Below are 21,106 nucleotides of genomic sequence, written 5' to 3'. Positions count from 1 at the left end.
AAAGTGCATTAAATACAACATAAAAGTGAATTAATTTATATATCTAAATCTCAAATTTTACCATATATATGATGATTTATTTGAAATTTATTTTCTGCGAACCTAATTACATTAAAGATGGCGACCCTGGCAACAGACGCAGTGTTGATTGAGAATAAAAAGTAAGTTTCTTTGGGTTAGCTTTCAATTTCAGTGAAAATAATTCAATAAGTGGATTTCGTAACAATAGAAGTATACATTTTTACACACAGATGTTTCCTATACGCTAGAGTTATCCCCCATAAGTTTCGGGCACATGCTACAGTACAGTATCTGTACATGGGCCTAGAGTAGATCATAATCACAGGTCACTGAGTAAAGTGCTTAGGTCTTGATTTGTGAATACATATATTGTCTGTACATACGTAAATAAACTAACCGTTTGTTTATTTACAAATGTATAGGCCTTGATATATGAATACACATATTGTCTGTACATACGTGAATAAACTAACCGTTTGTTTATTTACATCATAATGTATAGTCTATATGTGTACTGTATTCATATACTAAGACCTAAGCACATGTGGATATGAAATTCTCTATTAAATTTGTGTATTACTATACATGCAGATTGCAATCCTAACAGGTTGAGAACACTTCCCCATCAGCAATATCTTATCGCTAAAACGTGATTATCCCTCTTTGTGCTGCCTTCCATGTCACTTTTATTAAAACACAACACGGATTACATTCAGTTAACCAGTTCCATTTTATTTACTACAAATAGCTCACATATAGTCGCGGATCCTAAATAGGGTGTATGTGTCTCTGTTTTAGTGGGTATACGTATGTGTGTACATACGTATGTGTGTGTGTATATGGTAAAAAGCTACAATTATAAACAAATACAAGTATATAAATGAAATGAAATACAAAGCCATAATGAAAAAGAATTAAGTTAGGTTATATTGCTACTAAAATTAGATGCATGTAATTCACTACCCTAAAGTACATTTAATGAACTTTATTGTAACAATGGTATTTAAATTGCAGCTCTAAAAAACAAAGACATCAGAACTTGTAAAACTTATATCGTGATCGGCCACTGTTTCCCTAAATTATAACGTTTTGGATAGTTGATTGAAAGCCTTTCACAGGAATGAATTGTGTGCATGAAAGGCACACATGAATAGTCAAACTTAACACAGGAACCCGCATTGCATATTAAAAAAATTATAAGATGAATGCATGACATTACACTCTTAGATGATAAGCGAGAGTAAATGCTGTGGTGTACAACCAAGAAAAACACCCGTGGAGTACATCTCTTCGTATTTCATGTGAAAAGAAGAAAAAGTGCTAAAATGTCTGATAATTCTGCCAACATATAAATCAAAACAAAAACACTGGTAATTAGCGTAGTGCCACCCTCCTGTGACATCATCATAAGATTTTGCAAGGTCAATGATTTAATCAGATTTATGCATGACAGGAACATTAATTTTGTGGGAGTCTTTTTCAATAGTTATTGTGAAAACTCTTGTTAACCATAACATATTTCAAAAGTCTAACTTATATATAGATAATCAATTATATGTTTAAATATATTGAATCCAAGGGCAATAACTCTGTTTTCATAGAATCCTTTTTCAAGTCCATTATGTGATAGATTTCCATTATTTTTCACAAACATTTTGTATATCTTTTTCAAGAACAGTTTCATGAAATTGTTATGAATACTATTATATCGTTTTAACCAGTTTTTATGAAATTTTTATAATACTGTTTAATGAAAATTTCAATTTTCTGATGTTGCTTACAAGTGTACGTGTTCTAATTGATAAAGATTTCATCAATACCGCTTTACCGCAACATACTTATTTTATCCTTTTTTATTTGTTACTAAGAGGTATTATTTTAAGAATCAACAATCAAATATAAGATTGAACCTATAATTCTAGAAGGGTGAAATTACCTTAACTTTGTTTCTGTGGAATCCTAAGAAAGGCTTTATATGTGATGAAGTTGACATAAGTTTACCTTCATGATAATGATCTATTTCAGATAAATGATGAAATGAGTTCACGACTAGACCTGCCCCAAATGGGGGACCAGCCCTCTTCTCTTCCTGTCCTGAGAGAGGGTCAGAACAGCTTAGTGTCCCCCAGCAGAAGTTCCCAGTCCCTTACCCCAAGACAGCAGGCAGCAACATGGGCCGTTGATGTCAGAAAAAGGTACTACATATTTGTACTGTAGCTGAGTATCTACTACTGTAAACAGGGAAATATTCGCCCCTGTTTTATTTTTGCCATTTTCACCCTTGTTGTCAGTGGGCGAATTTAAGACTCGGGGCAAAATTTTTGTTTTTTTCTCATATCTCTCTTTTGACACAACTATGTCTGGGTGAATTTAAAATGCAGCAAAACCGTTAACAAGACTAGTGTAGAAAGACAAAAATAAGACGGGGCAAAAATAACCTTGTGTACATTATGTATATATAATTATGTAACTACATTTATTGTTAACTCGACAATTATTTGATTAGGATAAACCTGTGTATGGAGGCAGGCCAGGAGTCCAAACAAGGGGACATTGCTGAACTTAAACAGGAACTTGTAGGAGTCTTTATCACAGCCCTCCAACAAAACAGGTCTGTTACTGAAGTTCGGGTTTTATGTATTTCTTAGGAAATGAACGATATAGGGCATCCTTTGAGCTCTGGTTTAATGACTGTGAAATTTGTGTAATCTAAGATGTGAGACAGTCTGAAATATTGTGTGAACTATGCCTACATTTCGTCACTAAACGTTAAATTCTATTAAAGAAAAATTTCTGTATTTCCAAATGTTTTCTAATGCAAAGATTTTTTTCTGGTACCTGTATATCAAGAGAATCTCGATCCTATATGGGGAAATTTTCTCTATATTTTGATTGAACAGAATTCAGTTTTAGAATTTAAATTCTTTGTGTTATTTTTAGCCGACCAGGATGGGTGTACCTACATGAGGTTTTGAGTTTGGTGGAGCCCTACAAGGCTTTTCTTAATCAGCTAGACTTGAAGCTAGAGGTAAGAACTATGTCCCCTCTTTGAGGGGGAGACGTATTGTTTTTGTACTTTCTGTCCGACCGTCCGTCTGTGTGTCACAAAATCTTGTGAACGCTTCTCCTCCTAAATGGCTTATCGGATAGATTTAAAGCTTTGTATTATGCTTCATTGCCATTTTTAGATGTGCATATTGTCTGGACAGGAGGATAGAATTATTTTCCTAAAAGTTATAGTGGATCTAAGAGGGGTGGAGGATGTAAAATAGCTTGTGAACCCTTCTCCTTCTATATGGCTTATCGGATAGATTTGAAACTTTGTACAATGCTTCATTGCCATTTGCAGATATGCATATTGCAGGGACAGGAGGATCCAATTGTTGTCCCTAAAGTTATAGTGGATCTGAGGGGTAGAGAGTGTAAAATAGATTGTGAACGCTTATTTTATGTGGCTTATTGGAGTTCATATTGTCTATGTTCCTGCTCATACTTTCTCCTCCATACCATGCAGTACATTAAAGGGAGCTGGGGAGATATTTGTTTTTCATAAAAACAATCTCGAGTTAACCCTGTTGTACAATTATCCAGAGCTAAAGAGACGATGCATACCACAGAACTCGATCTGCAAGCTCTTGTGAATTCCACAGTGGGGTGTATAAAACGTGTGTCATTGGACTGTATGTAATGAGTTAACATAATAAATAAAACACACCCTTCATCTCACCCTATGTCAATATTCGACCAATATCAGCCCTTGATTGGGCCATTATATTGTGTTGATATTGGATGTGACTAAGAATAGGGTATGCATTATTTTGTATATATTGAATTCATGTAGAACCCTGATCAGGCCATCCTATGTATGAGACAATTGTATCATCACTTGTATATGTTGTACTTCAGTTCAATCACTACCTAGAGCGAATCCTCCAATCTGTTGATCTTCAGAAGGAGAAGCTGTTTGATTTGCAGTTAGGGGAATCACTGGGAAAAGTCTTCCCTGATGTAAGTTGGCTGTAAGCTTACAGTACATACCATCTAAAGCTCACAAGAAGTTTTCTTGTTGAACATATCGATCATAAATATATTCATACAAAAATTGTACAAGCATTTTGTTAATACTCTCTTGAATTTCTTCCTTTCGACCTTACTCTGCATATACTGACTTTTAAGTTTTGATTAGTTTTTAACGAAGCATTTCAATTTGCTATTAATTGTTTACAGGAAGTGCAGAGATTACGTCAGTCGGGGGCTTTCCCAGCACGGAATTATTGTGTGACTCCAGCAAGACACTCCATCAAAGCTGTCAGCCTCTGTCTCCCGCCCCCGAAAACGTCAATCCAGTCACCCAGGAAAAACACACTACCGGATGGAACAAATCCATATAAAACACATGTACCGGTATGTTATAAATCCATATAAAACACACATACTGGTATGTTATAAATCCATATAAAACACACATACCGGTATGTTATAAATCCATATAAAACACATACTGGTATGTTATAAATCCATATAAAACACACATACTGGTATGTTATAAATCCATATAAAACACACATACTGGTGTGTTATAAATCCATATAAAACACACATACTGGTATGTTATAAATCCATATAAAACACACATACCGGTATGTTATAAATCCATATAAAACACATACTGGTATGTTATAAATCCATATAAAACACACTGTATCGGTATGTTATAAATCCATGTAAAACACATGTACCGGTATGTTACAAATCCATATTAAACACACATACCGGTATGTTATAAATCCATATAAAACACATACTGGTATGTTATAAATCCATATAAAAGACATACTGGTATGTTATGAATTCATATAATACACACATACTGGTATGTTATAAATCCATATAAAACACACATCGGTATGTTATAAATCCATATAAAACACACATACCGGTATGTGCATTGTGTTTTACTGACTTTGTAGTTTTTTTCTACAAAGCTTATCCTTTTTCTGGTAATTAATGGGAAACATCAATGGAAAATACAACTATGTTGTCAATGTATATGAAATGCGAACATTGAAAATAAATTCTGAGTAGTTAACGAACCACACAATCCATGCACAGATGTGTACGAGCTGCTCGTTTTGTTATTTCATATTATAATTTTTTATATGCAGCATGATGATAGACAGATGTCTTTGTATAACCCGCTGACCTTGGGTGACCTTCAGAAATCCATCGCTAATGTGGCATCTGAGCTGGCAGCCAGTAAGTAACTGGAATTTTACATCCATGAAATAAATTTTGTTTAACATTGAAACTTTTGAAGTTTGTTTCAAAATACGTTGAAACCTGTCTAATCCGACATGTACTGAAAATCAGATTTTTGGTTGAAATACACAGTGCGTCAGAATAAAGAGTGTAAAAAGCACTGAAAATGTGAAATTGAGAATGAAAATGACGGTCGGAAAGCTCAGTGAAACGAATTGCGCAGGTGTCAGATTAGGCAGTTTTCACTGTACATGTATATTAGATGAAGATAAAAATTAGTATGCAGTTGTTTTTAATGTGAAAATTATCAACATTCTCAACATTAAAGGAGAACATATTTAATGTAACAATAATTTAAGTTGGATGCAGAAATCAATGAGATCCAGTGTAATGGTGATTTAAGTTGGATGCAGAAATCAATGAGATCATTTGAGATTTCACAATGGAGGATAATGTCTCCTGCTTGTTTTTCTGCAGGTGAATCCATATGGACCCAAAAATCAGATGGGGGTAGAGTGGCCTTGGCATTAAACACGGATCTTCCTCACGAGGTGACGACTCTAGTTGATTTATCACATAATTCTAGACATGTTCCTACAACAATTTAACTTTGCTGTTTTAGATTTTTTTTGGACATCAAATAAGTTTCATATTCTCCTTTTGTTTTTCATTAGGTAAAACCTAAACCTCCACCCTCGCAACAATCGACGCCCAGGTCCTCCATCAGTTCACTACCACCAAAGAAAGAGAAAAAGACGCCGAGAATACAGGTACACCGAAAATCAGTATCTAGTTACAAACATGTTGATTAATTGATTGTATATTGTTTAACATCCCTCTCAAGAATTTTTCACTCATATGGAGACATCACCATTGCCGGTGAAGGGCTGCAAAATTCAGGCTTATGGTTGTCGCTTACGGCCTTTGAGCAGGGAGGGATCTTTATCGTGCCACCCCTGCTGTGACACGGGGCCTCGGTTTTTGCAGTCTTGTTCGAAAGACCACCCCATTTAGTCGCCTCTTACTACAAGCAAGGGGGTACTGAGGACCTTTTCTAACCCAGATCCCAATGGGATTGAAGCATGTTGTTGTGTGATTTATTTAATTTTTACTATTTATGACTATGTAGTCAGCTGGTATAACTTTTTATGATTATTTGAAGAGAGGGGAGTGGTCATTTTACAGTATATCCTGCTCCAGGCTGGTCACGTTGTCTTTTTCATTGACCGTGTTGAGTTTGACAGGGTAGAGAAAGTTCCATTTTCATCAAAAGCAAGTTTTCCAACTTGTTTAGATAGTTGACCTGCTAGGAGATTTGGTTCAGCAGGTTCTGTGTTCAGCCCCGGCCTAGGGCAAGCAGAAGTGGGTATCCATATGTAATGAATCTCACTTACTCTCTAGCAGACAACAGAAATCAAATACATGTATCGACTAATAATGCTGATTCACTTAAATGTAAAATCGGCCATGCGTTGGTAACATTGTGTGACATCGATATCAACTTTATTTCAGCAACACATACCGTGTATACTCGCCTATAAGTCGGTTCGCCTGTAAGTCGGTTGTATAGTTTTTAGGTTATTTTGGAGGGAATTGCCATTGACGCACATATAAGTCGGTCTAACTTTTTTAAAAAATCGATTGATAATTTCAAATCACTGCTCTAATGTTTTTACCTGTGTTTCAAATAACATTTTGAGAAATGCGCCAATATTTGATATTTTTTCTCAACAAATCAATTTCATATTCAATACTCTCATGTATTTATCTGTGTTCCAATAATATTTGGGGAAATGACATCGATATTTCATTTTTTATTCTCAACAGTTATTACATGTATTTTGTTTATTTTGTCTATGTTTTTGATATTTAAAAAATACTAGGCTACACATTACGCCATCCAGAAAAATACCTATCTTTTTAGGACACTCCTATAAGTTGGACATAGAGTTTTGGACCAAAATTTAACTCTAAAAAATCCGATTTGTAGGCGAGTGTATACGGTAGTGCAAATTTGTTCATTAGACACACTTATACAGACCCAGAATGATTGTGCTGGGGTAACATTTAAACAATAAAATGTCTTTTGTTGGTGTTTTTTCTGGAGGTGAAGGTAGCTAGCATTGCAGAAAAAATTCTTCTGCAATGAAGGCTAACCGTCATCACCATGCAGACAAAACAACAAAGAAAGATATTTTATTGTTTATATTTTATATTTTTTTTATGTATTTTTAAACAAATTTAGATTTACATGTAAATACTGTTTATCACATCGCTGACCCATTCGTTTCTTTAAATGGAACAACCAATGCAACCTTTGACCTTGTTGATGCTCCATGATACGCAGACAGGTGGTACTAAAATTGAACTAGTTTGCAACGTCCAAGATGAAAGCAATGTCAATTTAAAAAGAACTATAATTATAGGTTATAGACTTTGTATGGGAAAATATGACGACCAAGTTTTTTGGCGCATAGACGGACCGAGCTTTAGAAACTAACAACAATTTTATTTCTAACAATTTCTTTATTGGTTTGAATGAGTAAAAGATGAAAAACACAAAAAATTTGAAAATTAACGGCGTAGTTCCGGCTTGTGTATTGAATGTGACGTAATGTTTGCGGGCCGGAATGTTTCCCAGCATATATCGTGTGATATATGCCCACAAACTTTTAAAGAAAAAAGATCTGAGATGAAATTGAAAGTAGTATAATAAGAGAAAAGATTCAGTGAATATAAATGTTATGTGATTATCAACATGAGAGATGGTTAGTAACAGTTCTCATCTGTGTTCCAGGAGGAACCTGTGTTAAAGCTGACCGGGAGGGATGCCGTGGAATACTTCGCCAAATGTCACCATATCGGTAAAATCCAATCCATCTACTTCAACCATGCCGAGAGTCGCCACTTCAGACCCTACGATCTTATCTCTGTCCACAAAAATAAAGTAAGTTGTCGCGGAGAGAATTACTTAAAAAGTTCATGAGAAATACCTTTTCACTTAGTTGTATGTCTTTAAACTTGTTTAAAGATTTATTGTCATAGTTACTGCAGATGGTAGACTTCATGTTCCTGAAATGAATATATTGTCATATATAGAAAAGGAGAAACTTTTGGGCTGGACTGGTAATCAAACCCGGGACCTCTGCATTACTAGTCAGGTGCTCTAACCACTGAGCTACCCAGGATGATATCCACGGTCCATATAGCCCTAACTACTACATTTCTCCCTTCTTGAATCAATCTAAGGAGGAAAGAAAATGAAGTAGTTAGGGCTATATGGACTATGAATGTTGGCCTGGGTAGCTCAGTGCTAGGGCATCTGTGTAGCGGTGCAGTGGTTAATGATTAAAACTACATGCATATAATAACGTAAGTGTATAATTTTGTTATGCTTAGTCTAGTATTTGTAAGAAGTACAAATCTTAGACTAATTATGATTAATTTTAGAATAGCAAATCATAAATAAACTGTATGACATTTTAAACTTGTGAATTTCTTGCCATTTTCTTTCATCTGACCAAAATTCACAATTTTTTTAAGGCTTTTTGGCTGCAAAATTTACAGGCAAAATGTGTCCACAGTGTAATCATTACTCCTTATATTGTTTTTGTCCAAAAATGCAGCCAATGACATACTGTGGATGTTCGTGGATTTCGTGGGTCACTCTTACCCACGAATTTACGTGTTCTCGGTCATTTTTAAACCAAGTAGAGTTATCTCTCTTAGTGACATCGTATCGCTTACCCACAAAATTGGGTCCCCACAAACTAGCAAAATTTTGCTTACCCACGAACATTGGCCCCCAGGAATTAAAGTGATTCTCCAGTTGATGAAAATCTGCCCAAAAAGTTGACATTTCTGACATCATTATCTATTTTCAAGGGATCATAAGGCTTGAATGTGTGAACAGGTATTTTTTTCATGAAGCGCTACCACACTTCATGGAGTACCAGCCGCTGTGAAGGCATAAATCATCATAGTTCATACCCTTATATTTTTCAAAAAATGAAATCTATTTCTTAAATAACTGACTATCCAGATATAGGACACAAATTTCCAGTTTATGAAGGCAGAGTTACCTGCAAAATATTGGTCCACCAAAAATCATTTGTCTGTATGACTATAGACATCTGGACTCTGAGTATCCGGAATAATGTGGCTGTATATACCGGTGTTATAAATAATGTAAAGTTGTCTTCCAGGCTAATCCATTTGTCTGGATGACTATAGACATCTGGACTCTGAGTATCCGGAATAATATGGCTGTATATACCGGTGTTATAATGTAAAGTTGTCTTCCAGGCTAATCCATTTGTCTGGATGACTAGACATCTGGACTCTGAGTATCCGGAATAATGTGGCTGTATATACCGGTGTTATAATGTAAAGTTGTCTTCCAGGCTAATCCATTTGTCTGGATGACTAGACATCTGGACTCTGAGTATTCGGAATAATGTGGCTGTATATACCGGTGTTATAATGTAAAGTTGTCTTTCAGGCTAATCCATTTGTCTGGATGGCTAGACATCTGGACTCTGAGTATCCAGTCTGTGGCTGTATATACCAATGTTATAATGTAAAGTTGTCTTCCAGGCTAATCCTGAACACTATGTGTTTTCTACGTTTGGAGTCCTACATGTGTTTCCGAACCGCCCGGCTGAGAGTCAGAGTTTGTCGGAATGGCAACGCGAGGCTGTCCTGTGGAAAGCGGTGTCCTCCATCCCATTCTTCAAAAACTTTCTAGTCCGTAAAATGTTCTACAGGTCAGTATTAAAACTTTCTAGTCCGTAAAATGTTCTACAGGTCAATATCAAAACTTTCTAGTCTGTAAAATGTTCTACAGGTCAATATTAAAACTTTCTAGTCTGTAAAATGTTCTACAGGTCAGTATTAAAACTTTCTAGTCCGTAAAATGTTCTACAGGTCAATATTAAAACTTTCTAGTCTGTAAAATGTTCTTCAGGTCAATATTAAAACTTTCTAGTCCGTAAAATGTTCTACAGGTCAATATTAAAACTTTCTAGTCTGTAAAATGTTCTACAGGTCAGTATTAAAACTTTCTAGTCTGTAAAATGTTCTACAGGTCAATATTAAAACTTTCTAGTCTGTAAAATGTTCTACAGGTCAATATTAAAACTTTCTAGTCCATAAAATGTTCTACAGGTCAATATTAAAACTTTCTAGTCTGTAAAATGTTCTGTTGGTCAGCATTAACTCTTTCTAGTCTGTAAAATGTTATGCTGGTCAATATTAAAACTTTCTAGTCTGTAAAATGTTCTACAGGATTAAAAATTATGCTTTGTGTGACACAAATGAAGCGTAAATATTTTCAGTCATGCAACGCAATATTGCTATCAGTATGAGCCAAGACATCTATGTACATAGATTATGAGAATATCTCACTGGACACTACATGTATCTAAAAGAATGGTTATGATGATAGTCTTGCATAAAATTGACTTTATTGTCAATTGGAAAGGAAAATGTAAACAGGCAGTGTATGTATACATAATTTAGTGCAGTAGAGTGTGTGTGTGGATGTTTATACTTCATATAAAGCGACTTCACTAGGGCCATGGCTCCACTCTGTACTGTACTTGATAAGGCGTACGGCTAATTTCGGTGAATATTTTGCTTGATGAGGCGTCCGGCTAATTTCGGTGAATATTTTGCTTGATGAGGCGTCTGGCTAATTTTGGTGAATATTTTGCTTTCAGATGGCGATACAATAAACTGCACCTTGACTTCTCCAGGAGACATGAAGACCTTGGAGCCAACTTGCTACAGGGTGTCCCAATATTTGGGGCAGCCCTACTACAGGTTTCTAGGTAAATAATGCTTTGGTGTTCAGTGTGCAATTCATGTATGGATGTGTGTAATTGCCACATTGCTTGTAGGTAACTTGACATTTTTATAAGTTATGTGATTTACCATTGTGAGTTTATGACATATTGTAGACTTCTTAAAGAGTTGATCACAGTGAAGTTTCTGCCATTCGAAACCGAGTAAGTACACACAAACGGGTGCTTTAATAATAAATCATATTTGTGTAATTCAGATTATATTCCTAATGATTGATTTACTCAATTCATTGCTTTTGATTTGGAATTCAGCAATTAGTTTATTCAGTGTTGAGGCTTTTGTCTATTCTGTAGAAGGGCAGGTTGTTCATAAATTGTTCGACTTTGTCAAGCCTCATGATCAGTACTGTACCAAAGATTTAATGGTCTTTGAGTAATATTCCACAATTTTCTTGTAGTAAAACATACCAGCTGTTGGATTTTGAAAATAGTGCTAACTACAAAAACATACAAGCAGAGAAGATTTTGGATAGATTCTTCGGGTAAGGACATTTCTAGGTCAACTGAGTTGCTCATGTGACCGTACAGCTATCGGTGCCTACTTGTCTTTCATCACCTTTCATCAAACATGCATTCTTTTGTTAATATTTGAACATTGTCAAGTTTTCCTCAGAAACTACTTAACCTTGTGTCACCAAAATTGGTATGTAGCATATTAGGGGATGGGGAATAAAAATTATGAATCTTGTGGTCTGTGACTGCCCCTTTTGGGCTTTGGGATGGGACCAAAACTTTGGGGGAAAATCAGTTTTCAAAAAAATTGTCTACCTTACTGTGATATATGTAACAGACAAACTAATTGCAAATTTAGTATGAGCTTCCAAATTTGTGAAATTCATGGCCCCAGGGGTGAGGCAGAATATGTCATGTTGAGAAAACATTTCTTAGTTTTACTAATTTTGTTTAATAGTGAATATTTTTCAGTCATTTGAATTGATTGATACATTACTTTTGGCAGGTTCTGTAAAATGATTTGAGACTTGCGTTTTACAGATTCTGTAAAAATTCAGGCCTTACTTTTGGCAGGTTCTGTAAAATGATTTGAGACTTGCATTTTGCAGATTCTGTAAAAATTTAGGCCTTAAATTACTTTTGACAGGTTCTGTAAAATGATTTAAGACTTGCATTTTGCAGATTCTGTAAAAATTCAGGCCTTACTTTTGGTAGGTTCTGTTAGATGGTTTAAATTGGACCTTACTTTTGGCAGGTTCTGTAAGATGGTGGTGGAGGTCACGGCAGAAGAATCCTTTAAGAAACTCCGTCACTGTGAAGAACAAGTCAAGAAAAAAACAGTTTTGTAAGTTTGACAGAAATGACCCGAGAAGTTTGGATGGACGAACGATTTACAGGACTGTAGAATTTCTTCTTTCTCATAGATTGTATATAATATTATAGAAATGAAATGAAAATAATTTATCAGTCTGACTTCATATGTAAACTCAAAAGTAGATGTGAAATTTACGCTCAATATTTAGATGCCTTTTGTGAAATATACACAGCTGACACATGTACATTGTAAATTTCTCATGCATGTTAAAATTTCTACATTATACACCAGCAAAAGGTGTGAAATATAATATCGTAAAGAGTTACATTTTTTCATCCGTAACATATCACTTGTACATTAGTAAATCGAGTTAATAGTTTACTAAACTCACTAATTAGGATGGTCTAATGTACTATACATCATGATTGATAGAATAGAACATTTTAGTATGCTGATCGACATTTTTTTTCACATTATAGTTCCAAAGACTCTTTGCACCTCCAAAAACTGAAGAAGGAAACTCGAGAGTATAATCTGAGGAAGGCCAAAAGTGAGACAGGGTAACAGGAATATTTAACATATCAACCAATCAGCAATTGTAAAGAATCTAGGGAGGGGGGGGGGCTTAAAGGGTCACAATTACTGGTCTTACTCCTCATCTGTTTTTGATGTTTTACAGTCGTCTTGGTAACTTTGTGAAGCTAGTGGATCAGCTGATTGTGGAACACATGTTTGATGTGTGTAAAACACAGGTCATGACCTTTGTGGAGAGGGTGCTTAGCAACCAAGAGGAATCAAGAGAGGGCCTATTCAGAGCCAACCTGGTCTTCACAAAACAAGGTAATGTATGTCCTACAAGTATTGATATCATTCATTCATTTTTTAGCTGTGTACACTGACTTTTGGCATTCTGTAACTGACCACTGTTAATGTCCTGTAACTGACCACTGTTAATGTCCTGTAAATGACCACTGTAAATGACCACTTTTGGTGTCCTGTAAATGACCAATTTTGGTGTCCTATGACTTTGAGATAATATAAAGTACTTTGAGTGCTTCTTACAGGACTTTACTTATTGTAAGTCTTGATCTGAAAAGTACATTTGAAATAGGAAGTGATTGTTTTCTTTTTATAGAGATACTGGGTATTTTCCCATCAAAAGAGAGATTTTCCAGTGTTCTAATGAACACCCTAAAGGGAATCCCCTCAGTGCTGTGCTCCAAGGCCATTCCCATGGACGGGTCAGTGATGGATCCGGACAGTGAAGAATCGGAGACCTCACCGCCCAAATCTGAGCTGGCCAAATCAACAGCTGAACTCAGGTAGGTGTATAGGTAATCATGTGTGCAGGCTATTCTTATTTGCATTTACAATCACCACCTACCTTAGTAATACTGAGACAATCCACCTTAGTAATACTGAGACAATCTACCTTAGTGATACTGAGACAATCCACCTTAGTAATACTGAGACAATCTACCTTAGTAATACTGAGATAATCTACCTTTAGTAATACTGAGACAATCTACCTTAGTAATACTGAGACAATCTACCTTAGTGATACTGAGACAATCCACCTTAGTGATACTGAGACAATTTACCTTTAATACTGAGACAATCTACCTTAGTAATACTGAGACAATCTACCTTAGTAATACTGAGACAATCTACCTTAGTGATACTGAGACAATCTATCTTAGTAATACTGATATAATCTACCTTAGTAATACTGAGACAATCTACCTTTAATACTGAGACAATCTACCTTAGTAATACTGAGATAATCTACCTTAGTAATACTGAGACAATACAACTTAGTAATACTGAGACAATATATCTTAGTGATACTGAGACAATCTACCTCAGTGATACTGAGATAATTTACCTCAGTGATAGTCTGAATATGGTCATTCAGTCGATTACAACAATGAATAATCAAGAATGTCTGAAGAAACACAATTGATATCTTTTTGAAATATTTTCTGATCACATAGAATTGATCATGATTTGAGAATTAGTTTTGTGATTATAACTCACTTCAGGTGAAAGTCCATGGACAGACCTCTTTTAAGATTCATTTTGACATTAAAAGTTTGAAAGGCCACCCCCCCCCCCCCATGACATTTTTTGGATCAGGGTGGGGCTTACTGTACAGTAGGTGTGATGACAAAGCCCTAGACTCCCTTGATTTAATTGTACAAATTTTCATTTGCAGTTGTAATATTCCTGGACGTCGAAAAAGCACTGCGGCCACAAATCTCAGTTCTATAAAACTAGATCAGATGACCTCTCAGGCTCCAGGGGAGGGTGAAAAACCATCAAGCTCAGGGGAGACAACTGAGGTGGATCAGGGAGAGGAGGAGTCACAGGTTGGGGGCGTGACTCGCTCTGTGGTGGGTGAGGAGATGATACCCGTGCCAGACATATATCGTCAGGGTGAGGATAGTCTCATTGTTTTGGGTTTTTTTGGGAGGTTTGAAGTGGGCTAAGTTTAGGTTGTACCCAACTCAAACTGGCTGAATTTCTTCTACACATCTTTTACTTCAATTTCCAAACCTGTACAATGTGTTAGTATTTTAAAAAATCTCACTAATCAAAACAAATACAGTCAAAATGCTCATTCTTATAATGAATTTACACCTATAACGAATTTATATTTATTGCAAAGTGATATTTATTCCCCTGTGAGAGGAAAATAATGAAAATATTATTATATATAATGAATGTTGGTTATGACAAACTGTTTTCCACTGGCCCTGAGGATTCTGTGCAGTTCATTGTACAAAGTAGAATATGTAATTTGCTGTTATAGTTGTGATTTTAAAAACTTGGTGTCCCTTTTACTCTGAAAATCAGATATTTAATATAAACATACACATTGCCTGTAAATAGTGAGCAAAATTGGAATTTGGACATTCCCAAAGTGCTGTTAGAATATTGCACTTTAACCTAGCTTTGTAAACTTCTGCTATTCTTTTAATAACCTATTATATAATGATTTAATACATATATTTCATCAAGAAGAAAAGTAGTCATGTTTTATGGTCCCTAAAACTTGATTTTTACCTGTAATGAATGATTTGTGTTGTAACTTAATTCTCTTTGGTTTGTAGCAACAGCCACTAAGGATGAGGATGAGCTGGGGGTCGCAACCCCTGACCTGATAATTCAGGGTGGGGATCCATTAGTGGTGTATGGAGAGGGCTTCATGGGACAGTACAGTCCACTGACCAGAGCAAATCTGGAGGAAAAACTGGACAAGGAGTAGGAACACTGACCACTCACTTTCTGATGAACACTGACCACTCACTTTCTGTCCACTCTCTCAACTTGTTTTTTGTCCTTAACTGTTTCTACATCTGTTGAATGTTTGCTCTGATTTAGAATTGTGTACCTTTAGAATTCTCTGAGATTTAATGCATACCTTTAGCATGGAGAAGGTTGAAGGGGGGAGGGGGATTTCTAGAACTCAAAAGAATTTTTTTTTAAAACATTGTAATATTGAACTATTTTAGACATTTTGATGTTGTTAATGGTTTCAGAGACCAAATCTCTAATTTTGATGTCATGTTTCACAGCATAGAGTACAAGAGTGCCCTGAAGCGAGAAGAGGACATTTTGAATGCTGCCCTGGACGAGATCGATAACTATTGCACCCTGAATAACTGGCTTGTGGACATTTATAAATTCTGTGTGAAATGGACAAGTGACTCGCCAAAAGAATACCGAGGGGCCCCAGCATTTACAATTGAGGTCAGTGAGGTTTCCCATAGATTCCCATGCTCCGGATTGACATGAAATGACCGAGATTTTGTCAGCCTTCTGGCAGTGTCATTAAATGGGCAACATATGTCCCTTCTACCTTTGTTATTAAATGGGCAATGAACATCCCTTCTGCCAATTTTATTTTAAAATGGGTGATGAAAGGGGACTTTTGGAAAAATACAATTTTAGTACAAGGTAGCACAAGCTATATTTAGCTTACCTCCATGGTATATTTTGTATTATCTATTTTATACAGAGAAATGAATGAAATAGGATCACTCTATAATTTCATCATACTGTACACTACACTTGAATACATTTAAATAAGAAATAAATAACACAGTTATTAGAAAACTTCACTATGGTTGGTCAATAGTCAAATTCTAGTGATGCCTGAAGGTTTGATCATTCATGAACGCAGGTCACAGTGAAGTTTTTAACAGGGTTCTCTATCTCATATATGAGAAAAATTTTCATTTAAGATCCTAACTGTCCGTCCTACATAATACCTATTATAGATGACCTATTGACCCTTTAGAAAGTTCATACAGAAATGAACTGGATTGATAGTTGATAGGTTCATGGAAGGAAAATTGCGAATGTTCATAATAAGTGCTATCTATATTTTTCACATAACTCTTATAGAAAAAAAACAAACTCCTTACATTAATGATACATTGACAATATATTGATGATACACTCCACATTTTTATTTCCAGCAAAGACTGATAGAGGTGCGACAATGGCAGGAGAAGGTCCGTAATTTTGACAAGAGCTTCATAACGGACAATGGAATATTCTATGTGGACTGCTCCAATGTACATGACAGTCTTATTCCACGCCTTTCTCAAATTGTCCATGATGTTCTCCAGTTTGTCTCCGACGAAGCGCGAAAATTGGCCACAGAATTCTGTGACGAAATGAAAGAAGTTCTCCAGGTATTCCCTTTTTGTTTTTATTATTGATATTGCTTATAGATTTATTTATGTTATTGATATTTTATGTTATTGATATTGCTTATAGATTTATTTATGTATGTTGAATCATGAAGGAAACATTGTTGTGAATTCTTAACTCTGTTGTATTTCCAGAACTTAAGACAAAAGGACTCCTCCATGGCAGGATTTGCAGTGTTTGCTAAAAATTACACGACCTACAAAAAGAACGGCCCTCAGTACCAGCAGAGGGTGTCCTATATCAAGTCCCTGTATGAGGTACTATATCAAGTCCCTGTATGAGGTCCTATATCAAGTCCCTGTATGAGGTTCTATATCAAGTCCCTGTATGAGGTTCTATATCAAATCCTTGTATGAGGTACTATATCAAGTCCCTGTATGAGGTACTACTTTAAGTCCCTGTATGAGGTCCTATATCAAGTCCCTGTATTAGGTACTACTTTAAGTCCCTATATGAGGTACTATATCAAGTCCCTGTATGAGGTCCTATATCAAGTCCCTGTATGAGGTACTATATCAAGTCCCTGTATGAGGTCCTATATCAAGTCACTGTATGAGGTACTACTTTAAGTCCCTGTATGAGGTAGAGACCCGTTAAACAGCTTCACTTACAATAAGAATGAATATTTATCATAGAAACCTGTAACAACTTCACTTACAATAAGAATGAATATTTATCATAGAAACCCATTTCACGACTTCACTTATGTTAAAAATGAATATTTATAATAGAAATCCGTTACACGGCTTCGCTCACGTTAAGAATGAATATTCATCATAGAAATCCGTTACACGGCTTTGCTCACGTTAAGAATGAATATTCATCATAGAAATCCGTTACACGGCTTTGCTCAAGTTAAGAATGAATATTCACCGTAGAGACAGAAAGTTTGATTGTAATGCAGATTACTACTCCGTGGTTTCAGTAATTTTTGTGATCATGAATTTTTTTGGTTTGTCTGACGAGTCTAATTTTGTGGACACGTAAGTTTGTTACAGCTGTTCCCCTTGTTCTGTCCTGTAATGTAAGAACTATGGTTTCTGCTTAATTTGAACGAAAATCAGTGTGCAATGCTGATGAAACCACGGATGTTTGTCAAGGACGAAGATTTAAAATTGGTGTGCATCTGTGTAATTAGATGGAGTCCTTGATGAATTGTCGTTAATTAACTGTTATTGATTAGCTGTCATTAATTAATTGTCGTTAATTAACTGTCGTTAATTACAGACGTCAGAAGAGGAGAAGTTTGACGAGGATGTACAAGCAGCCTGGGAGGCGTATCTCCTACAATTACAGGACGCATCGGAGTTTGTCAACACACAGACACCACTCATGACTCAAAAACTGGAAGATAAGTACCAGGTACCACTGACATATCATACAGATTTGAGATATCATAGTATCACTGAGATATCATACAATATCAAGATATATAATATCACTGAGATATCATACAGTATCGAGATATCATATAGTATCAAGATATCATATAGTATCGAGATCATACAGTATCATGATATCATATAGTGTCACTCAGATATCATATAGTATCACTGAGATATCATACAGTATCAGTGAGATATCATATAGTATCACTTAGATATCATACAGTATCGAGATATCATACAGTATCAGTGAGATATCATATAGTATCACTGAGATATCATACAGTATTAGTGAGATATCATATAGTGTCACTTAGATATCATACGGTATTGAGATATCATACAGTATCAGTGAGATATCATATAGTATCACTTAGATATCATATAGTATCAGTGAGATATCATATAGTATCAAGATATCATATAGTATCGAGATCATACAGTATCAGGATATCATATAGTGTCACTCAGATATCATATAGTATCACTGAGATATCATACAGTATCAGTGAGATATCATATAGTATCACTTAGATATCATACAGTATCGAGATATCATACAGTATCAGTGAGATATCATATAGTATCACTGAGATATCATACAGTATCACTGAGATATCATATAGTGTCACTTAGATATCATACAGTATTGAGATATCATACAGTATCAGTGAGATATCATATAGTGTCACTTAGATATCATACAGTATTGAGATATCATACAGTATCAGTGAGATATCATATAGTGTCACTCATATATCATATAGTATCACTCAGATATCATAGTATCACTCAGATATCATACAGTGTCACAGAAGTATCATCAAGAGATTCTTTTTATCAACATGTTCAGATATCATATTATATAATACAGATATCATATAGTATTACTGAGATATTGTATGGTATCCCATTTATATCAAATTGTACTTGTATCACACAATGACTTAATATTTTGCTTTATTGTATATCATATGATATGCATGAATGATATACATGTTTTAATTCTTATTACTTGTATTGCATGAGAAAAATGCAAGTTATTTTCATATCTTTGGGATTTGGGAATCTTTCATGAATATGATTTCAGTTCAGCAATGTTTAGCAGAGTATATAATGACTTGTATAAATCATATGATAAAGAAAAATAATCAATAATCAAAGAAAAATAATGAATACAAATCAGAATTGCACAGATTTACAGATAGAAATATTTGTTAATTAATACCAGTGTAAACCAAGAGTAAGTTTCAAGTTTTTATTTTTCTCATTGGCTGTTCACACAACATAGAGAACATATAAAAGAAAGTATTCAAAAACAGTATTCACACAGTATAAGACTTAAATGAAAGTGATGTGCACTCACAGATACGTTAAGCTTTTATTTCCAACGTGCAGTGTGTGATTTGTTTGGTAAAAATGGATGTTGTACTTCATGACAGAATTAAAATTATTTATCGCATATTTCATCAAGTAGTCATGACAGAATATAAGGTTTATTTATCACATACTATATCAAGTATCTTCAGAATTAAAGTACAGTCTATTGGGGCACATTTGTGTTAAACTCTGCCCTTCCCCTTTTCTGCCCCTCCCCTTTTCTGCCCCTCCCCCTTTTCTGTCCCTCTCTTCTTCAGTGTATTTTACTGTCCTTCCTGAATACTTAGTTATCTAAGATCCCTGGCTTTGTCCCTTGTAACATTGCTTTAGTATACAGATATATATCTAACCAACCAATATATGATTCCGCAATATTCATATTTATATTATGTAGCCTCCGAGTGTGAAGACTACTCCCAGTTATGAGTTTGTTTACTGTCCCTGAAGTGGGTAATTATCTTCAGAATGATTTTGTTGTAAAGCATAAATAATGTCTCTTCGTGGTACTGACGTATACACATTGTGCAGACAGAATGTGCATGTTACTCCCTGTCTGGTTGAAAATCGCATCAGTTATCTCCCTTCAAACTCACAGTATTTCACTGATTTTCACAAAGCAATTTGGTGTTGTAATGAATATAAGTCAGGTCGAAAAGGAGAAAGCCCTAATTTGAGGATAATCCTGCACAAAATGTTGATTGAAAATGTGTTATTTTGAATAAATATATTGATAATAAGTACTCATTTAAAAAATATTGATTAAAAATATGCTATTCTGAATAAATACTCCTGTATTGTCGATTAAAAATTTGCTATTCTAAATAATTAAAAATATGCTATTCTGAATCAATGCTCATTAACAAAATGTCGATTAAAAATATGCTATTCTGAATAAATACTCATTTACAAAATATTAATTAAAAATATGCTATTCTAAATAATTAAAAATATGCTATTCTGATACAATACTCCTGTACAAAATATTGATAATCTATAAATATTACATGTAGTTGAGGGTAATAACTCGTTGTCAAATACTGTTAGCCGTTGCTAGATATTATCACCCTGGAGAACATGCTTTCTGTTATCAGAGGGTAACAATATGCTATTTTGAATGCTTCTCGACCAATCAGATTTTAATATTTTACATGAAAGTTTAATCAAGAATATTTACTCCTGTACAAAATGTTAATTAAGAATGTGTTATT

At 34.9% G+C, this 21,106-nt stretch overlaps 1 protein-coding gene across 1 annotated transcript in view; it reads left to right on the top strand.

The window, feature by feature from the left end:
* Positions 1-90: 90 nt before the first annotated feature.
* LOC125665464 (dynein heavy chain domain-containing protein 1-like) overlaps positions 91-21,106 on the top strand; it is a 103,069-nt gene continuing 82,053 nt past the window's right edge. Inside the window, exons 1-24 of the mRNA XM_056152183.1 lie at positions 91-161; positions 2,047-2,216; positions 2,528-2,632; positions 2,962-3,049; positions 3,928-4,029; positions 4,249-4,425; positions 5,187-5,277; positions 5,758-5,831; positions 5,955-6,050; positions 8,078-8,227; positions 9,877-10,046; positions 11,001-11,111; positions 11,241-11,288; positions 11,543-11,626; positions 12,352-12,441; positions 12,891-12,971; positions 13,091-13,251; positions 13,547-13,733; positions 14,627-14,847; positions 15,525-15,675; positions 15,990-16,164; positions 16,896-17,114; positions 17,268-17,390; positions 18,361-18,495. Of these exons, the coding sequence (XP_056008158.1) occupies positions 2,059-2,216; positions 2,528-2,632; positions 2,962-3,049; positions 3,928-4,029; positions 4,249-4,425; positions 5,187-5,277; positions 5,758-5,831; positions 5,955-6,050; positions 8,078-8,227; positions 9,877-10,046; positions 11,001-11,111; positions 11,241-11,288; positions 11,543-11,626; positions 12,352-12,441; positions 12,891-12,971; positions 13,091-13,251; positions 13,547-13,733; positions 14,627-14,847; positions 15,525-15,675; positions 15,990-16,164; positions 16,896-17,114; positions 17,268-17,390; positions 18,361-18,495 (2,997 nt within the window). The 5' untranslated portion in view covers positions 91-161; positions 2,047-2,058. The remainder of the gene's footprint in view (positions 162-2,046; positions 2,217-2,527; positions 2,633-2,961; positions 3,050-3,927; positions 4,030-4,248; positions 4,426-5,186; positions 5,278-5,757; positions 5,832-5,954; positions 6,051-8,077; positions 8,228-9,876; positions 10,047-11,000; positions 11,112-11,240; positions 11,289-11,542; positions 11,627-12,351; positions 12,442-12,890; positions 12,972-13,090; positions 13,252-13,546; positions 13,734-14,626; positions 14,848-15,524; positions 15,676-15,989; positions 16,165-16,895; positions 17,115-17,267; positions 17,391-18,360; positions 18,496-21,106) is intronic.

The sequence above is a fragment of the Ostrea edulis genome, chromosome 10 (genome assembly GCF_947568905.1).
Source record: "Ostrea edulis chromosome 10, xbOstEdul1.1, whole genome shotgun sequence".
NCBI classification, from domain to species: domain Eukaryota; kingdom Metazoa; phylum Mollusca; class Bivalvia; order Ostreida; family Ostreidae; genus Ostrea; species Ostrea edulis.
Note: the sequence above shows the minus strand (reverse complement) of the source record. Positions and strands in the feature narration are given on the sequence as shown.